Source organism: Capronia epimyces (genome assembly GCF_000585565.1).
Source record: "Capronia epimyces CBS 606.96 chromosome Unknown aczIQ-supercont1.2, whole genome shotgun sequence".
NCBI classification, from domain to species: domain Eukaryota; kingdom Fungi; phylum Ascomycota; class Eurotiomycetes; order Chaetothyriales; family Herpotrichiellaceae; genus Capronia; species Capronia epimyces.
The window spans coordinates 3,742,380-3,754,912 of record NW_006912905.1 but is presented as its reverse complement, the minus strand read 5'-3'; the positions used below and the strand labels follow the sequence as shown (position 1 = coordinate 3,754,912).

Genomic DNA, 12,533 nt, shown 5'->3' with positions numbered 1-12,533 from the left:
CTGGATCTAGGCTGTGCTTGATATCGATCGATTTTGAGCACAGTGACAGTGATATTGACAGCGACGGTGGAAATGGGCTGTTGTAAGGTGTATGTGAGGAAAGGAGAGCATCAGGAATGTAACAGAGCCAGCAAAGAAGATACCTATATATACACAAATGCTACACGCTACATGCTACCTGCAGCAGAAGCAATACTCTGCCCCACGTCAGACGGTCCAGGTAGTTTTCCCTTGAAGCGAGGTCAGGCGAGGCGAAGAGAAGAGAAGAGAAGAATCCCAAGGTAACCTGGTTGGTCATGTCGGGCGGGTCTGCTGGACCAAAAGTCTCGGTCCTGACATCTCTGTCTGTCTGATCATTGGAGGACAAGCCGTTGTGGAGGGGAGGGAGGAAGTGGTGGGATGGCGCACAAAGCCCTCACTTTGCCTGGATCCTCGAGCGTGACAGCGCAGAGGGTTCGCCACAATTCTCTCGACACGGCCCGGCTCGGCGCTGGACCACTACGACCTCTCTGTGCAGTGGTGGTGTTGAGAAGGAGACGAGGGGTGATGTCTCGGCGACAGAAGTCTAGATTCCGCAACTGGATGTGCGATTACTCATGGAGAGGGGCGAAATGAGCATGGTCGACGAGGGTGTGAAATTCGAGAAGAAGGTCAAAAAATTGAAGAACGAAAGGAACATGGGTCTATGGCTGGCAAACGCCGGCCAGCATGCTGGACGTGCTGTCAGAATGTACCAAACTATACATGCATGCCCAAGTTCTAAACTTCAGGCTCTTTGAGGCCATTTTCAGATGCTGTCGGATAGCTAATGTATCCTTCAAGGATCAAGTATTGTACGTCTTTAGCTTTGTTTCCTTTCCCTCGGCAAAGTACCTTGGATAGCACCATCTTGAGCATCTCCATGGACCTGAAGCTCTCCTTGATATGTTGTATGGCCCCCCATATTTCTACTTTTGTACCCTGCATATTGCTCCCAACATGGCAAATGGCTCCTCCTACAGTACGAGTGGCACAGCAAGCCCCATGGCGGCGAGGAGATTTTGAACTGCTTTTGGAGCGTTCGTCGCAGCGGCGAGGCCGGACGAACTGGCGGATGCAGCAGCACCACCACCTGTGGCCGACGAAGAAGGACTGGAAGTGCTGCTCGCCATGCTCATGGACGACGAGCTCGATGCAGAAATGGTGAAGTTATTTTGATTTGTGAGGACCGCGGTTAGGCCGGTAACATTCTGGCAGCTTGAGCTGACGGTGTTGTTGACTCCAGCGACGAAATTGACAGGGGCACACTAAAGACAGACAATCAATCATGATGAGTGATGGAAGGCAGAGGTGGGGAGCATCATGTTTATACTGGAGCATACCTGATACAGGATTCCATCGGGACCATGTTGCATGACCTGCAATATTCCAGTCTTCCCAGTAAAGTCGGAGGGCGCCTTCAGGTCGGGAAGACAGAACTGGCCAAGGCCCGTTTCTGAGACGACAGGCAGCAGATTGGTCCAGTTGAAAGGCTCCTGTCGGTCGAGGGTCGCACGGAACAGCCAGTCTGCTGCCGGATGAGTGCTCAGCATAGAGACAGGAAAGCCGTCGACAGGCACGGAATCATCCGACGAGTTGAAGGAAAAGTCGAAGCCGCCGCACGGTGCAGTGCCCTCGGTGTCGTCGTCGAACCCAAGGGAACGAGGGTATTGAAGTATGAAGTGCGCCGATGCGAGTGAAGATGCGACGAGAATAGAGAACAAGAGCTGCATGGCTGTAGGCGAGCGGCTATATCACGCTTGGCTGAGGCTGGTGATGTTGGAGTCGAGTCTGGCAGCTCTACGACAAGCAACCAACACAGCGTCCGAATTCCTCAGAGCTAGAAGACATGCTGCAGTTATATCAATTCAGCTTCACTACTAGTTTCCTCACTTCTTTATCCTCTCCCTACTACTCCTCGCCGTCGCTCCTCGTCAGTTGAGCAAATAGACAAGGGTGCGCAGTTGCGCCCCCAATACGTTCTGCCGTGGTGGATATGAGCAAGTTTCCAGGCATCAAGAAGAGCACGTTTCTGCACAACCTACACCACCGTCTCTCATTCATTGGCCGCTTTCTCACCTCTTGCTCTATCTAGCCTCTCCGGCGACCACGCTATAACCATGAACGGCTGCTTCGTGCCTCTGGCCGGTCTGTTACTGGTCTCTAGACTTCTCGGAACTTGGCCGGCCAGCTCTTTGGAATCAACCACAGGGCCACGAGCCAAAGTAATGTGCTCCAGCACTCAGGTATCCGTTTACATGAGACTGTCTGCTCGGCCTATCGTTAAACACATGCTGACAGCGCAGGCTGACGAAAGAGATCCCATGCACAGACCCGTCGACCAGCACTTAATACCCAGTGGAAGAATATTTCACAAGCTGCAAACACAATCACAAAGCCGGAGAGAGACACAATAATCCCAGATATGGACATGGATATGGGGTCGATGTCTGGCATGGGAGGCATGGACATGTCCAGTACCAGTATGTTTACGCCGGCCAACAAACGCATCGCGCAGATCTACTGGTACCTCGTCGCTGCAGCTGTTGGGATACTGGTGCTCACCAGGATGATCGATCTTCTCAGGTTGCGTCTTGCGTGAGTCTATGCGCAGCCTTCTTCACGAGGAGTGCTAACCATCTCAACAGCCAACGCCAGCCGGGAGTGATCCCATTCAGACCTGAAAACCTATTCGCGCAGACGTACGACACAATGATCGCGGTGTGCAGAGAGATTTCATACCCACAGATATGGACATTCACTGGAAAATATAGCAGATTTTTCACACCTCCGCCCCTGGGAAGATGTCTCCTGCTTCTGATATACTGGACAGTGATTTTGACCATGTTATGGTCGAACACAATCCTTGGACCCAGTTCAGCCAACTACGCTTATAGATGGGAAATCGTGGGCTTTCGGGCAGCATGGGTCTCGGTGACTCAGTTACCTCTGATTTACATCCTATCTGGGAAAGTCAACATCATCAGCATCCTCACCGGCATATCATATGAGAGATTGAACTGGCTCCATCGCTGGGTCGCACGAACAATCTTTCTAACGCTGATCGTGCACTGGTCGTTCTTCTTCCGCGAATGGGACATTGCCCATTTTGTGAAGCTGGAGATGGACATGATGCCGATGGTCAAGTATGGCTTCGGAGCCTGGGCCGTGATAGGATGGGTGGTCCTTTCAGGATTTGGGTTCTTTCGGTCTGCATGCTACGAGTTATGGTTCTTGCAGCACCTCATCGCCGCCATTGTTCTCTTGTGGTTGGTTTATGTCCATGTGCCAATTTATGCCCGCTACAATGTGTGGTCTTCTGTCGGCGTCGTCGTCCTCGACAGACTGGTGAGGACATTAAGAACAGTGGTCATCAACTGTCGCCTGTCTCCCAGCAGGAAAGGCGGCAACCAGATCAGGAGGAGAAGAATTGGCTACGATGCAGAAGTCAAGTGTCTGTCATCAGAGTTCATCCATGTGACTGTGCGAGATGTTAATTTCTCCTGGCAACCTGGCCAGCACATCTATCTGACAATTCCTCGCGCAGGACCCTTTGAAGCACATCCATTCACTATCGCCAATGTCTCGAGGTTGAGTTCCCCTCAGGACAAGTCAGACCGGCTGGAACTTTATATTCGGGTCCATCAAGGATTTACTCGACGACTTTACCGCCTGTGCCAAGGGTCAGAGAGGACTCCGACGTTTTTGTCCTTTATCAGTGGTCCTTGGGGAGTCCCGACGTCCATCGGCCGATTTGAGTCTTTGATTCTGGTGGCGACGGGAAATGGGGCATCTTTCACTGTTCCGATATTCCAACAAGCTTCGATGACTACAACACATCTACGGCAGATCTCATTTATCTGGATCATTCCAGATTCGCGCCATCTGGCCTGGTTCCGGGATCAACTATTGTCGGCCGCAGGGTCCGCTCTGCTCCGAAACATCAATGTTTCTGTCCATGTCTTTGTCACTCGCCCGGGCCGAGATAGTAATCCGCAGTCTTTGGAGGGTAACCCGTTGCTCGAACACAAATACGAAATCAACTGTCCAGAGGCAGAGGCGGCTAGTGAGGGCCCGCAAGGCTCGAAGCAAGCAATACTGTCTCGGGAACCCTCGACAGAAAAGGATTTCAGTCATAATGGACAAGAAGCATCATCCTTGTGGACGTCATCTGCATCGAATGACTCCCCTACCATCATCTTAGGTACTGGCCGGCCAGATCTCGATACACTTATTCGACCAGTGGTAGAAGAGGCGTTTGGAGAGACGGGCATTTTTGCTTGTGGCGGCGCACAGTTTACAGATTCGATGAGAAACTATGTAGCCAGCCTGTCGGACGAGAGGGCTGTACATAAAGGGACTGCGGCCCAAGGGCTGTACCTGTTCTGCGAGACATACGGTTGGTAGGGTGGTGTAGAGATGTATTGATACAGTAGATGGTACCTACCTTGGATGGAAACCATAGTACTGAACTCCGTATATATCCATGAGTGTCGATGTCTTCAGTCTTTCGTTCCATGACACCTGGCCCTTAATAAACATCCCAGAACCTCACATAACGGGTGGAGACCAGAACCCGTTCACATACCAGGTGGAAACAATGGAGAAGAGTTTGTGTTTGTTTCCATTACCTACCTACTCACACTGCCAGTGGCAATACAACAAGTTTAGTACGGCTGAGATGGTGAGGGTGATGGTGATGGAGACCAATAGAGAAGAGTTGTGTTTGTTTCTATTACCTACCTACTAACACCACCAGTGAAGCAATTTAGTACGGCTGAGCTGGTGATGGTGATGTTGATGGTGACTAATGGAGAAGAGTTGTTTTTGTTTCCATTACCTACTAACACTGCCAGTGAAGATGCCACTGTGACTGATATACATGGCTTAGGGCTTTAGTTTAGGCATGACACCGCTTACGTAATACTTAAAGGGGCACTACAGCCTCGCGGCGGCCTAAGTAAGGTAACGCTGTGTGTGGGCTTGGGCTCGATCGGGATCGGGCTTGGCGGAAGCTGATATCTGATATGCACGGAGTAATACTGGTACTGGTTTAGGTGCGTCTAGATTCATTGATCTATGCGGATATCGTTCTGTACGGGGGACCATACTCCAAGCGCATCTCCGATCTCTCTAACTAATAGGCAATAGATGGAATGGAACCTGGCGAGGTTCTAACGAACCGTCGTTTTTTAATTATTTAAAACAATATTCATATTCATCAATTCTTAATCTGGAGTCCTGACGTCTTTCTTATTCGTCTTCGTCTTCATCTACGTCTTGTCTTCGTCTTCGTCCATGTCCATGTGACTATCACACCATCGCCATTGCTACCTCATCCCAAGGTGTCCGTGTCCTCAACGCCGCGGCCGCAGAAACCAAATTGAGCAAGGTATAGCACCATTGGATCGAATCGCTCTGCTTAGACAATTTGTCTTTGGCTTCTCCTGTCCCAAACTTGTCACTTACTTACACCAGTGGTAACGACAGACCCGGCGCTCCATGAAAACCTTATCGGCATTGCCGAGGTGTGAAGATGGAGAAACTCCAAGCAAGGTCAAAGACCCGGTCATGAAAACCTTATCAGCATCGTCAAGTTATAAAGATGAAGGAACTCCAAGCAAGGTCAAAGACCTGGCCACGAGGTCACGGTTCGGCTGAGGCCTTTGAAGCTGTCCAAAATCTCCAGAAGTGTAGCTCCAGCGCTGGGCTCGACCGCCGTGACATTCCTTGCAATGTAGACTTCCTTGTTGCCATTCCACCGGTTCTTCAAGCCTTTGACCACATTGAACGACACGTTCTGGACCGAGAGCCACTTGACTTGACAGGGACTGCTGAAGGGAATCCGGCTGGGACGTGAGATGGATTGCGAGCTTTCCTCGGCCTTGAAGGGCGAAAATGCCGAGAAGGGGCTGAATGGAGCGGCAACCTGCGTGGGCAGGGTTGATCCAGGTGTCGGTGTTGGTATATCAGTCAAGCGCAGGTGTGCTTCGCCCATTCTCGGTGTTGGTAAATCAGTCCAGCGCAAGCGTTCTTCGCCCACTGTCGATGCTGGTGATGGACAAGTGCGCGGGTTTCTGAATCCGCAGGACTGCTCTTGCTCTTCAGCCGCTGCAACTGGAGAGGTCAGATCATGATGCGGAGCCTCCCATACGATTCTTCTTCGCTCAGGTTCGTAGTAGATCGAGCCGAGCGAAGAGTCCGACGATGACGACGACGATGTGAGGGAGGGCGTTCGAGATCGGGACCCCAGACTGGGCTCGCTATTCGTTTCCGTTTCCGTTTCCGTTGACACTAATGAATCCGGTATCAGGTCCAGAGCTGATAATGGTACCTTGTGGGTGTCGTTTGACTGGTCAAACATCTCGACGGCAGGTTGTATCTCCGATTTCATCGCGGCGTAGCCAAAGAATCGGCGTGAGCCATTGATGGAAAATATAAAGTAGACCTTGCTAGCTGTCTGAGAGAGAACACGAACCACAGTCAGCGTGAGTCGAGGGCTGTTAAGACGGATCCACGGGTCCGGTAATTCGGCAAATGAGGATTCGTTCTCACCTGAAATGCGTGATTCAGCCGCTTGATGTGCCGGTGGGGCACAAACCACTGTCCTGACTCCAGACTTTGCGAGAGCGCTTGCGCAGAACTACTCTTGACGATGAAGTATTTCGCCTTCGCATATTGCGATCTGTCGGCCTCGGGATAATGTGAAATCTGCTCGGCGTCTTGCACGGGATCGTTCGGGTTGTCACGGTAGATTGCAATTGCAATCGAACCTTTGCCCGGCTGGTTGAGCCCGTAGTTGACCTTGGTAGATCTGGACGTGGTGCCTTGTCGTATACGACAGTCTAGCCGTCTATCTTGAAACAAATGACACGCAGCGTGCTCGATGGCGCGAAACCGAGATGCCTCGGTGCTGAAATTCACGAATGCGTATCTGGCGTCGGGATTGTAGGAGATGCTGAGGAGGGCCTGCACAGATGGCTCTATGAAATAGTCCCTGAGGCTCATGACCGTTGCCTGGGGAGGTATGTTGCCAACCCATAACGCATAATCACCCCAGTACTTCGAAGTCATTTTCCCTCCCGTATGGCTGGAGCTCTGACCGAATGAAGAGAAGTCTACTATCCAGTCAGCGACGATGAATTCCAAGAAGTGGCTGCTACTGCAGCCTCATAAACTATAGCACAACTCACTTACATCGTGCCAACAAGTGTTCCTAACCATACCAATCAGTAGGAGAATGTCGAAGCGTTTGCCTTTAAAGCAATGATGTCGGAGGAGGAATACTGGAGAAGTGAATTCAGAAAACGGGGTACTGGCCGTTTTGTCGCAATGATTCTTCACTCTTGACATTGACAGCAGTGGCAGAGACGAGTGCGCAGGTTTAGCAGCTCACAATGTGCTCTTCCACCGATGGGAAAAGAACAGGCATGCAGATCCTGGTCGCTGCGCTGAATCCCAGATAACCGAGACCCAATGGGGAGTACGGAGTGCAGAAGACTGTGAGATCCTAAAAGCAGCCATGCTCCAGGCTTCCCGGCCCCCTTTCCTGCAGTTTCCAGTGCTGAGATCCGGCCTTGGAAGCTCGCCAAGAACTTGCGCGGAAATGTGCTCGTTGTGAGAGGCGGCGGAAGGAAACATGCTCATGCTGGAGACTAAGGGACCCCTGGTCGTGCCATGCGGGGCGGTTGATTAGCTACTGCATTTGGTAAGCCCATATCCCATACTCCGTACTTGCCAGACAACAGGCAAATACTGTACGTCCAGCTCCAGGCTCGAGCTGTTAGGCTGTATCTGATAGGGCTGAGGCTGAGGCTGAGGCTGGAGTTAGGTGTGACGGGGGGGCGATGGCAGCAGATGGGCTTTGTGGAGGAGAGAAACCCATGCTGTCCTAGGACAAACCTGTTATCACCCTCGATCGGGAGCAGAGTAAGCCCTCTATCTGACCGCCATGATTGGCCTTGCTGGCAACTCAGCATGATGGCCCCAATCGCTTAGGGTTAGGGTTAGGGTTAGGGTTAGGATTACAGCGTCGATCGGCTCACAGTTCTGTGAGTGATCTCAACCTGATGAGTGGTCACCTTCCACTCACGACAATTCTGCCGTGGATGGGCTTAAATAATATCTAGGGTTACGTTGAGTGAAGAAGAATCGAGACAGCGTGATGGTGTGATGGCAGTACAGCATAGTGGTTCAGAAGGCAATGTTCAAGGCAGTAAGATTTTCATATGTAGGCACCAGGCAGAGCTGACACGTTCAAGTTCTTCTACTTGATATCACATGACGAGGCTGGCCCTGTCCCCTACAAATGCACAGCTGCTGGTACCCTGCTGCTCGTCAATTTTGTAGCTCCCGCTTATAGCTGCCTAATAGTACGGCAGCAGACCATCGTACTTCATGTCCAAGAAGTATTCGACTGCAAAGTTGAAGAACTTTGGATCCTCAAGCAAGGCGAAGTGAGAGACTTGTGGCAAAAGTAATTGGCCGGCGAAAGGGATCCAAGCCGCCATGGCATCGGCCTGGTTTCGTTCAATATCTTCATCGTGGTCGCCATCCACAATCCAGACGGGGCATTTGATCTTGGAAAACGCTTCGGGGCCCCAGGTTGGCTCGGTGTTCCACATGGTGTCCACGCCCTGCTCCATGGCGGCGCATTTGCCGGGAGCTGGGCTCAAGTTCTCACACGAGTAGGGGTCGGGCGCGTCCGCGCTCGCGCGTTTGGTCAGATTGCCTTTGGTGGAATAAGTCACCCCGTGCGAGTCCACATCCGAGACCAAGCTCCCCGTTTCCGAGTTGATGATCGGATCGTCGGGCCCGGGGATGCTCATGTTGGCTTGAGGATTCGCTCCGTGCGCAAAGACTCGGTCAATGCGAGAGCTGTAATTCATGGCCAAGTCCAGGCCGGTGATGGCGCCGTCGCTCCATCCCACCACTGCGACGCGTGAGATGTTCAGATGGTCCAATAATGCGATGGCGTCGCGTGCAAAATCGTCGTAATGGAACTCGCTGAAATTGCGGTACGGGCTTCGACCCTCTCCTCGAGTACTGGAAAAAACGGAAACGGAACAGTCAATACATATCCAGATCCACGGAACTCGAACTCGCCACAACGACTTTCACCATGGACCTGGACGAGCTAGCTCACTCTTGAAGAATGACCTTCCGGGTCTTGGCCAGATAGTTTGCCTGAAGATACATCTGATTGCTATTCCCCATGCCGCCATGCAGGAGGAGGACCGGCGTATGATTAGAGGGTCGGCCCATGGTCGTGTACCAAAGATCGACTCCAGAAGTCAAATTCAAGTATTGGCCCTTGTCACCATTGGCCAGGGGCCCAGCGTTCGGGGTCCATTCCCACCGGACCACAGACGCATTGTAGTCGGCGCTGGGCAGCACGGAGGCGGAGGCCCTTGAATTCGTTTCAGCAACTGTTCTCCATAGAATGGGAAAGCCATCAAGGCAGCACCTACGCCCTGGTCAGAGCCAGCATCGAGAGGATGCCTATCCAAACTTGGCCGAGGTCCTTCATTTTCGTCGTGAATTTGGGGAAACAAGAAGGGTTGGCTTCATTAGCATTTCGTCTTGAGGGCTTTCGTCGGCTTTTTGACCTTCCAGGGCTTGCTTCATCCTGTCTGGACTAGTAGCAGCAGTTGTAGCTACCAGGTAGAAGATAATGTCATACCACAGATACGGCTCGACTACTTTAGTGTGGTGACAACGCTACTTTCCGCTAGCATCGTTGGACGATAACCGATCTCGGTAGCCTGTCCATGATAAGGGGCCCTTTGCTAATATCGGAGTTCTGATTCGAGGGAGAGTTTCGAGAAATCGACAGGGATGCTACCTTGGAGACCTTAGAGCAAGCCATTGACGCTGCAGCGGTCGTGAGGAGATCGCTCTAAGCTCTTTGAAGAGATGGAAGTCGTAAGGGTAGTAAGTAGCGCGATGAGAGTGATCCGGCTTATCAGGATATCTCTACTCTCCGACGTCACTCTGCGGAGATACCCACACTGGAGAAGGCCTCATGTCCGTAAGGATATCCGCTAATGTTACATGGGCTCAAGGAGGACGACTTCTGAGGAGAGTGATCCGAAGTCTGAAAATGTAGCGGTATATGAAACTACAATGGGCATGAATCAAAGCTGGAGACTGATCTCGGAAGTTCAAATAGAGAACGTATATGTGACCAAGGTGAAGATATATCGGTCTATCTCACACTAGACAATATAAATGCCCGTGCCCCTTGAAGTCTGGAAATATGGAGAGTTCTAGTTCTTGCGCATTTATATACTACTGTTTTAACCCCCCTCGTCCGCTGAACCTTAACTTCCTCTTATAACAGCTTTAAAGAATCCCGGTGCACCCGAGACTGAATGCCCACTTCATTCATGCTCTCTCTTATCTGCAGAGTCTCTCGAAAGATCTTTCCCTATGCTGGAACGCGCGTCTGCTAACTGTTTCTTGACGAAGAAGGCTTCTGGCGGGCTGGACATGCGGTTGGAGTTACGGGAACGGTGGTATCTAGCTGGCTCGTTTCCGCTTGGGTAGCTTCAACCTTAGAAAGTGGATAGGCATTGGTAAAGGTTGGCGTAAGATGTCCCTAAACGGGTCTGTCAAATAGGCCTGATAGAGGAGCTGTGATGGCACCCTTGATATGTGGTGGATATCTCTCCCAATTGATTTCGTGTGCTGTATTCATACCAGCAGTGAACGCAGCCTTGAGAGGAATGCCAGACAAGAACACACTTCCGCCAAGGTAACTAGCATCCCTGTATCGACGCTGGGCCAGATAAGCGAATTCCGTTATCCAGCCACCATGCTGGTATCCGTACAAGACCAGACACCAGACCTGTTGTGGGTTGAGTTCTTCAATGGCGGTATTCAATAAGGCTAGATTGTGCACGGCTTGAGAGATCGGCCCACGCTTGCGACCTTCTTCTCGTTTTCCAGAACCGTTTCCGGCCCCACATGCTGAGATCAATGGAAGCGGCTCCAGCACTTCCATCAATGCCAAAGCGGACCGGAAGGCAATGCCTCTTCAGCGAGCTGCAGAACGAAGACCCGCAGGTAATTGTACCTATAGATGACGTGTGCGGGATGAATTCCGTCCACGACCATGACTATCTGTACCCCTAGAGGTGGACCTCTGAGGCCTGCAAACCCGTTCTAGAGGAGGAGGAAAGTTGGCAAGCCCGAGGACGGGAAGGGAGTTTTTGTACTCCATCGGCAGGAGGGAGAGTCTGTCTCAACGCGGGAGCGAGACATTGGTCGAAAGTCGAAAGTCGAAAGGCGTCAAAGAGGGACCCATCGGGGCGTTTTGGGTCCTGGCCGGCGCTGCATGCGGTGGAACGGGGCTCAGGATGGAGGGTGAGTGTCAGGGTGAGCGAGGTGAGTACGAAGGTGAGAGGGAGGGTTACCCGTTATAAAAGCGGCAGGTCGGTTTTCACTCATCTTCTGCTGCACGGTGTCTCCTGACTAGACCCATGAGGAGAAACTGTATTCCCTCATTAGGCGCTTGATGCTACGACGTGGTCGGAAGCAGCCAAGAGAAAGCCAAGACAGGATGGCCAGAATTGGGGTTTGGATTTCCTGATCCAGCGCTGGGATTGCTTTCATATCACGACGAAGCGTTTAACAGCCAAGCATCGCCGCGACAGCTTAACCAGGATAGGGAGTAGGATATCCCGAATTGGCCTGATAGGTGAAGTTTAGCACAACGACGAGCCCAGTGAAAGCCAAGATAAAGCTTGGACAGTTTGAGCCTGGCCGGATCAATGCCTCGTGCAACGACGAGACAAAGGATGACTGTGCCATGGGCGGACAAGAGAGATGATCCAACAACTCTCTGTGAGTCTGTGAGTTAGAGTATTCACTGACAGAGTAAAGGGCGCGGTATGGCAGCGCAGTCCATGAATTGATTGGTCGAACAGAAGGCGCCGGAGAAACGCCTGCCACTGCAGTTGGACACGACGAGGCGTGGAATCCCGGATCCCGAAAGTCGGAATTCAAGAACCAATTCAGAGTGCTCCGTACTTCGTAGAAGGGAAGCTGGTTTTTGGATGCGCCGTTCTGATCTGAATTGTGTACTTCACGGTGGGGCTTGAGGTTCTAGAATCTACTCCGTACAGACAGTAATCTGTGAGAGTGCAACGGCAGGGCGACGTAAGGGACGACAGCAGTGCTACCGTGAACGCAAGGACAATGGCCTTGACATGCTTACGCTTGTCTGGTTTATCGGCATGAACCGTCCAGCCTGGGAAGAGGTAGGTAGACATAGTAGAGAAATGGACAATGGACAATGGACAAATGGACAAATGGACACTGTCTGACTGCGATGTCGACTTGAAGGATTCCACCAGACAAGGACAATCTTCCAAAGCGGGCGGGATTTCGGCAATTTGATGACCCGACGTCAAGCCTGCTTCACTGCAGCGGAGATCCCAGCGGCCAATAGATGGCGATCCTGCCCGGCCAGGCCACTAGAGTGACTAAGGAAATTGTGATTCCGTATCAGG

At 51.8% G+C, this 12,533-nt stretch overlaps 4 protein-coding genes across 4 annotated transcripts; 1 reads left to right on the top strand and 3 right to left on the bottom strand.

Annotated features, from left to right (window-relative positions):
- Window positions 1-995: 995 nt before the first annotated feature.
- On the bottom strand, window positions 996-1,751 carry A1O3_03154 (uncharacterized protein; the record flags this gene model as incomplete). Its single annotated transcript, XM_007733292.1, has 2 exons — window positions 996-1,286; window positions 1,362-1,751. 2 exons carry the CDS (start codon window positions 1,749-1,751, stop codon window positions 996-998), a joined length of 681 nt encoding a protein of 226 aa, XP_007731482.1.
- A 692-nt stretch (window positions 1,752-2,443) lies between these two features.
- A1O3_03153 (uncharacterized protein) lies at window positions 2,444-4,425 on the top strand (the record flags this gene model as incomplete). The annotated part of the gene is made up of 2 exons (XM_007733291.1): window positions 2,444-2,616; window positions 2,667-4,425. The coding sequence occupies 2 exons, from the start codon at window positions 2,444-2,446 to the stop codon at window positions 4,423-4,425; spliced, it is 1,932 nt and encodes a 643-aa protein (XP_007731481.1).
- Window positions 4,426-5,644: 1,219 nt separating this feature from the next.
- A1O3_03152 (uncharacterized protein) lies at window positions 5,645-7,092 on the bottom strand (the record flags this gene model as incomplete). The annotated part of the gene is made up of 2 exons (XM_007733290.1): window positions 5,645-6,478; window positions 6,574-7,092. The coding sequence occupies 2 exons, from the start codon at window positions 7,090-7,092 to the stop codon at window positions 5,645-5,647; spliced, it is 1,353 nt and encodes a 450-aa protein (XP_007731480.1).
- Window positions 7,093-8,384: 1,292 nt separating this feature from the next.
- On the bottom strand, window positions 8,385-9,282 carry A1O3_03151 (uncharacterized protein; the record flags this gene model as incomplete). Its single annotated transcript, XM_007733289.1, has 2 exons — window positions 8,385-9,063; window positions 9,164-9,282. 2 exons carry the CDS (start codon window positions 9,280-9,282, stop codon window positions 8,385-8,387), a joined length of 798 nt encoding a protein of 265 aa, XP_007731479.1.
- Window positions 9,283-12,533: the final 3,251 nt, after the last annotated feature.